This window comes from Prosopis cineraria, unplaced genomic scaffold, assembly GCF_029017545.1.
Source record: "Prosopis cineraria cultivar Desert tree isolate PC_DT_omini unplaced genomic scaffold, ASM2901754v1 PC3, whole genome shotgun sequence".
Lineage (NCBI taxonomy): Eukaryota > Viridiplantae > Streptophyta > Magnoliopsida > Fabales > Fabaceae > Prosopis > Prosopis cineraria.
The window spans coordinates 31,617,386-31,625,073 of NW_026555334.1; the positions used below are offsets into that span (position 1 = coordinate 31,617,386).

General features: G+C 33.1%; 1 protein-coding gene across 1 annotated transcript; it reads left to right on the forward strand.

The window, feature by feature from the left end:
- The first annotated feature begins 6,355 nt into the window (after positions 1-6,355).
- Positions 6,356-7,453, forward strand: LOC129305158 (uncharacterized). The gene has a single exon (XM_054945121.1). The coding sequence runs from the start codon at positions 6,438-6,440 to the stop codon at positions 7,293-7,295; it is 858 nt and encodes a 285-aa protein (XP_054801096.1). The 5' UTR covers positions 6,356-6,437; the 3' UTR covers positions 7,296-7,453.
- Positions 7,454-7,688: the final 235 nt, after the last annotated feature.

The window sequence follows — 7,688 nt, forward strand, 5'->3', positions numbered from 1 at the left end:
TAATTATCTTTCTCCATTTTATATCATAATGGTTGATTTAATGATTCTATGATTAAGTTATCTGGTATAATAAGGAGCATGTTACATGGGTAGCCCTTTAAGCTTGTTCCCTAAAGATTGATGATTTTTCAATTATTGTGTTGTCAAAAAAATTGATATTGATTCTTTTGCCATTTATTTTAACACAAAATTGATAGATTTTTTTATTAATTTCTTAAACATGATTGCTTTGTAAGGTCTATTTCTTGGTTTTGATTAATGTTGTACTATATGATACACAAGTTTTTGCATTTATCAAATTTGATAAAGTTAATTTGGATTGAAAATTTCTATCTTTATTTTAAAATTTGATTAAGATTTTATATCTATATTTGTATTTATTTATTTTATTAATTTTTTTATATTTTAAAATTTTTTTAAAAAATAAAAAGGGCTTACAGGCTAGACTCTGTGCCTTTTAAATAAGGGTTGAGTTTTAAAAATTGACCATTTTCTAAAAAACTGGGCTCAAGGGCCAAGCCCGCCAGCCCATTTTCCCACCTCTAATTGTTTCTCTCATTTCTTATCTCGTCTTATTCTTTTTTACTCTTCATATTAGTTATATTTTATAACCTCTTGTTCATTGGGAATAATAAAATTACTAGGCGCGTCAGAGAAGCTGAATCTCAATTAATAACAAAGAGTTTTCAAGCTCCCTTACCATAATTTACTTGGATGTAAAAGATACACAAGAGTTGGAATAACAAGTGTTTGATTAATGCTGAAGGGTTACAAATGGTAAAGATTTCAAGACTGAAAAAGAAAGTAAAAGCTATAAGTAAAGACTATCTAATAAGAACTATAGATGTGAAAAACTTCAGTATTTAGGTAGGTGTCGTTGTTTTGTTCTTTTTTACTTGATTGACTCCTCCTTTTATAATGACTTAGTTGTGGCGGTTGCTTTCATAGAATCTAAAACTCATTCGAGAAATATCAGGGATTTACTACGCATTGTCTACAAAATTCATGGCACGATCTACTCGCAATGTGTTTCATTGTTTAATTGCTAGCCCATGTCTCCAAGATACTCGTGAATAATGGTTATGTTTTCATGAGAATCAAGGCTCGTTGAGCTTATGGTTTTATATACCAACGGTCCAAGTAATAGCTCCAAGACTTAAGGGATTCAAGAACCCGTGCTTATCTGATTAAGTTATTCACTTGAGATCTGGATTGGCCCTATTGTTTAAATTGCTTATTGGACCTAACTTTTCAATTACTCAACCTACTTTAGGTTATAACTCTCTATATGAGACGTTTTAATTTTAGTCCAAATGCATCCATACAAAAGTTTGCACATGATCGAGATTTTCTATTCCTGTAAATCATAATTCACTGTATTAATAATACAAAACCAATAGCCAAGGTGCGTGGAATTTAAAAAAAAAAAAGCTGAGTCATCCCTCTTAAAAAATTGAGTCCCCAACGATGGTCGGGTCATAATAAACATATTTTTGCGACAAATGAACATAAATAGTGAAAGCCTTATGTAGGCTAAAAACAAAAAAAATAGTGAAAGCCTTATAAATGTGGCCCAAAACAAGTCGTCTGACATTAAACTATGAATATCGGCAATATTTGGCTAAATAAATATTTAAATTTTTTTGAATTCGAGCAAGAAGTCTATAATGATCAACACTTATCAATGATTAAATTAAATTAAATGGAACATTGAATATTGAATAATTCTTAAAAGAATGCATTATTTACTAATATCTCCGTTTTAAATTATAAGACACTTTTGAAGGAGTTTTTCTGTTCCAAAATATAAGATACTTTGAATAAATTAATGTTTCATTAAATACGTTAATTTCAATATTTCCCTTCTTCTTTCTATAATTAATATTGGTCTCTTCTCTTTTCAATATATTAAATTATGGGTATTTTTAAAAGTTTATATTTTTATTTTGGAAAGATAAGGTTGTTAAATGTATTTAATGAAATTTATTAGTATGTGAGATTTTATTTAAAAATATTTTATAATTTGGGACAGAGGGAGTATAATATAAAAACTCTTAAAAATTATGGATTAATAAGCATCTTAAACCCTAAACTATTACTCAAATAGTATTCTGGACCCTGAACAAATGAACAAAAACTCCCCTCAACTTATAAATTCTAAGCAAATTATTTTAGTCATTTATTTGTACAATGTCAACCATTATGTAGCTCAAATGGTGTGCCATGTGTCAAAAAGGAAATTTGTGCCATGTCATCCTTTGATTGGGCTCTACAAAGTCAAAAGTAATGGTGGTTATATGTAAATTAACTGCAGAGAGTAATTTGTTACTCAAGTAATGGTTTAAAATCTATGATATTCATTTTAAGAGTTTAGAATCCATAATGCTATTTAAATAATAGCTTGGAGTCCAAGATGCTCATTAACCAAAAAATCATATCATATTATTTATAAATTATCAACATGTCAATTTATTTATTTTTTTTAATTTCGTGCAAACTCATACTAATTATTTTCAATACAAAAAAAAATCACATTTTTATCGTTCTTTAAATCTATATGTATGTGCTAATTCTAGTGAATTTTTAAAACTCAATTTATCTGAACTTTCATTTAAAAGCAAAAGAATAGAGTATCAAGGGTGTTGGGTTCAATTAGTTAAGACAGGTAAATCAACTTATTTTAAGATTTCAAATTTGAATCCTAAGATATACAATTGTGTTAAAAAATTATGCCAAATATATCTTTGAGATACTTGTGAGATTGTCATTAATAATAAACAATCTTATACAACAGGGTTTAGATTAGTCTAGACAGGAAATTAAATAATAATTAGGTAATGGATTAGGAAAAGGGTTAAAGGTCATTTTTGCCATTGAATTTTTTGTTTAAGGTTTGTAGATATTCTAAACTTGATTTTAGATTATTTTTACCCTTAAACTCTTAGAATCCAATGCTTTGTTGTCATATGTCATTTATGCACCATTTGTTGATTGTTATCTACTAAATTAGACTCGTTTTGTTAACATTTTTTAGGGCCACATTGCATCCAAGTGGATGTGTGATTAGAATTTAATAGGTTCATTCTTTTTCTTTTGAAATATTCACTCGGGGACACCTAGTGTTCTAAGCTCGACTTGTTTGGATCATATTTTTTTATTAAACTCTAAAAAAAACCTAATTAAAAATGTGACTTAAAAAATGTCAAAAGAATACGTTCACCTAAGCAGATAACAGTTAACAACCAACATGTAAATGGCAAAATAATGAGACATCAAATTTTAACAATTCAAAGACAAAAATAATCTAAAATTAAGTTTAGGATATCTACATACCCTATGTGCAAAGTTTTGTAGGTAAAAATGACTCTTAGCAATAGAGCGCTAATTAAACAAATATAATTCAGCTGGCTTTGAATCTCTGCGATTCACAAATGATCTGTATGTCTAAAGAACCTGAAGGAGGAAAGCATACCTGAATAAATAAGTAGCACCAGACAGGACGTATGCGAAAACAAAAGCCACGATATGAACTCAATTCGGGAACCCAACAGATTCACTATGTTGGGAAGGGATAAAAACGCAGAGGGGAAAGCAATCTATTTCTTTTTCTTTTTCTTTTTGGTAAACGGAGAGAATATATTGGCAACCATATAGCCTGTTTAACTTCCCACACTCACCATTATTTTCGAACGTGCATGAGCAACAATTTTAGTAACTATTCTCTCCAAAAACCCGATAGTAATATTACACGTACGGTCCCAATTTTATTTCTCATTAGCGCAAACCTTTACTTTGTTTCTAATAAAGTTTCCACACTAATGGGATTTGTTTCTGGGCCTTGACCCATCCAGGTGGACAACCAAACGCTATAAATCTCGCTTTATTAACATAAATGATAAATCCACATAGCCTGTCAAATCATTTGCGCGTGGCAACTTCTATGCCACATATAAGAAAATAAAAACACAGCATCTATATGCTCTTCCCAGATCTTACAAAGATTCGAAAGACGTGACATTACATAATATAACTACATTTTCGGGAACAAAATTTAGGGCTGCAATCATTAGTATATTCCAACCAACAAATTAATCAACACTTAAACTCCGTAATAAAAGCCCTAAATAATGAGCCGAAAACAGGGGAAAACCCCTCCTTTAAATTTGCGTTGCTGTCTTTAGATTTGTTTACCACAAAACCCCATTACACGCCTTTTATTAATGCCCTAATTGTAATCTTTAAGGTGACTTCATTACGCAACTCTCTCATAACTCCCCAATCAACATTTGACAACATTCTCACCAACCTTGTTTTGTAGCCCACGAGTTAGTTCTTAGTTCCCTTACATCGTCATAGATTAATTATATTCTAACAAGCCAATCACACTATTAACTAGACCGAGTTAATCAATCCAAAAAATAAAAAATAAAAAGTAAAGATTTTCAAAAGCCAACACCGACGGAGGTAAGTAGTAAGTCGGAAGGTAATATGAGGCTAAGCTTGAAATATTCATTGTTCATGAACCTTTTCCCGCCTCAATTATTTTAAGCACGAATTCCCCATTATTGTATTCATCATTATTGAAACAATGATCTATATCAGGGAGAACATTTGAAAATCACATGCACCACACAATCTAAGGTCACTGTAATGGACATAATAAAAAACTATAAATCCAAAGAAAAGAAAAGGGTTTGCGTCATATACGTGGCAAAGATCCAAGTTATCGGGGACCCAACGCTTGGCGGCTGCACACGCAGGATTTGATCCTTGTAGGTCAGGTTAAAGTATTCCATAATCCATCTGTAAAGCTGAGTTTTTCTTCTGCTATGAGTTTATAGACAGGAGGACCCCACGACCTCCGTATTATTGCCCTAAGATCAGCAAGAGTTTCGCGGACCTTTGCAAATGATTGCTTAGCTTTTGTTCTGTGATTTTGGTTTTTATTTGTTCATACGATTATTTGATCGTGATGATGAAGTTACACCTGGATAGCTTCTCTAGCCAGTCATCTTCCTGGCCATTCATGTAAACCCTAGGGTTTTGCTTCATCGCACAGGTGTCCTCCTTAGGGTCCAAGTTCGTACCCCCACTTGGTTCAATATCATTCTTCTGTTTCAATTTCAACGCGGTTGATTACATTATGTAGTTCAGTCTTGGGGCGTGTTTGAATTCGTTCTTGTTTTGTTTTTTAAAAAATCCTAAAATTGGGTTGCAGGGATCGATGGTGATGATAATAATTAATTAATTATCCCTCCTTCTCATTAAAAATCTTATTTTCGTCGTTTGAATCAGTTTTCGGCTGCACTAGATCCTGAATTAAAATACTCCAACCTCAATCATTTTGATAAGTATGTATACTTCTCAAACGATCTTAAGAGAGAGCTTTCAATTCTATCAAACACAGTCTAATATATAACTTAGTACATGTATAAACTTCTAGAAAATTCCGCGCATAGTTTACACATGTAATTTTAATGAATTAAGCAACTGAAATATCTCTAATGATGCTGAAGAGAGGCGTTTGACAAGGTAGGCGCTTTGGTAAACCGACCTTGTTGGACGGCGTATACAATTGGGGTTTGTTGGCGGGGCATATGACTATGCTTGTGGAAATTACTAAACTAATTAAGTGTCTGATTGTAATTAGACCTTGTAATTAATCAAGACTTTCTATTCAAAGAATTGCTACGTGTTATAAAAGCGCCAAAGTTATCATGACGTTTATTGTATTAATGTATTGTGACTTCCCTTCTGTTTAGCTTGTTTTCTCTTTATGTTACTTTCAAGTATCAAAATTTTTATCTTTCACATCTATCTTCGAAATAATTGAGAGCTAAATAAGGCAAAAGGCACGCTAAAACCGGAGGCCAAATAAGCAAATGTCAGTAAAACCCAGATCCTCATATCTTCCTTTTCACGTAATCATGATCCACTGCTTCTATCCTTAATATTTTCTCTTGTCATGAACGAATAATGCTAAATCGATGAAGTTTTATACAGACGTATTAAATACATAATAACGCTTATCTCCGTAAATTGATGCGTATTTCGCTGTGATGCAGCGTTGACATCACAAATAAAATTGGTATTTAGTATTATCTCTGTAAGAAAATTTCGCCAGATACTTGTCGTGAACTCATCAAGAGCCCAACCGTAAATGCATCACAATAAAAGGATTAATTATTCACTAAATTAGCTGGCACAGTTCAGATGCGACAGAAATAAAATGGAAAAATATACACGACAGACACAGAGACAAAGGGTGCATTCGTAATTGTAACGAATTAATCATTTGACCCCCCACCAAGACCATATATAAAAAGCTTAAGTGGATTCATCATTTTGTAACTGCCTCGAAGCCGCATTGCTCACCAAACAACCTCACATTCTTCTCAATATAATATACTGCTGCTCTAGCTATATGCATAGCTACCATGTCCAAACCACCATATCTAATGGGAGATTCCATGATGAAATCCTTCAAACCAAAAGATCCTGCCCGTAAAGCTAAAATTATCACTTTCATGGCCTCCGTCCTCTTCTTCTTCATCTGCACCTCCATCTTCTATATTCTGAACCGCTCTCCCAACACCCTCGCTGGTCTCTTCAGCAACAACATCTTCTGGTTTTTCATGTCCAACACTCTTATCCTCATCATAGCTGCTGACTACGAAGCATTCTCTTCTTCCAAGACCAATCAAGATCATTACGAAGATTATGCAAGGCACCGCCAAGCCAGAAATTATAATCATTATGTCACCTCATCATCATACGGCGGTGTCCCCACCAACAAATATGAACCAGTTGATGAAAAACCTTGTGTCGTCGTCCATCCCAAGCAAGAGCTGCTCCAGGAGAAGATCAAAGAGGGTGTGCCTGACGATCAGGGGGAGAGTGAAATTGTTCCAGAACGTGTGCTGGAAATTGTGCCACAAAATAACCTTAAGAAGCTATCATCATCGAGTGAGGAAAAAACAGTACAAGATGATGGTAATAATAATAAAGCCTGTGAGGCAAAAACATTATTCCCAGTTGGAAGAGCTGTGTGGATAAGTAAAGCAGATAGGTATAATGGACATGTTAAACGAGTGGTGACTGATGAGAGAAAGAACAGAGTGAGAAGAGCAGAGACGATGAAGGTGGAAGAAGCAAGAGTAGAAGAAGAGAATAATGAGTTCTCGAGCATGTCAAACGAGGAGCTAAATAGAAGAGTGGAGGAGTTTATTCAGACATTCAACAGGCAGATTAGGCTTCAAGCAGCTAGAAATAACATTGTCCATGAAGCTTATTGATCGGAAGATCTTCAAAATGTTAGCTAGAATTAATCATGTAAGAGAAGCTAGGAATATAGTATGATGTTCCAAGATTTTTGCCGTCCTTTTGCTCTTGTAATTTTATTGTATGTGTTGTCCTTTGGCTGAATAATATAGTTGATATGTTTTGGACGTTACTCCAATGAGAGCTTATAATATCAGTCATATCTATTCTCGGGGCATAAATTTTCTTTCATTTGTCCATCCATTTTGTATTTTTCACATTTGTTTAAATATTATATGACCAATAGTATAGATATGATCATACTATCCCTGATCGATCCGTTGTTTTTATCCTTTTCTATTTTGCTTAATCCCCAGATAATACAAAACTAAACATCACGAGTCACGTGACTCAAACTTCGTGATAGA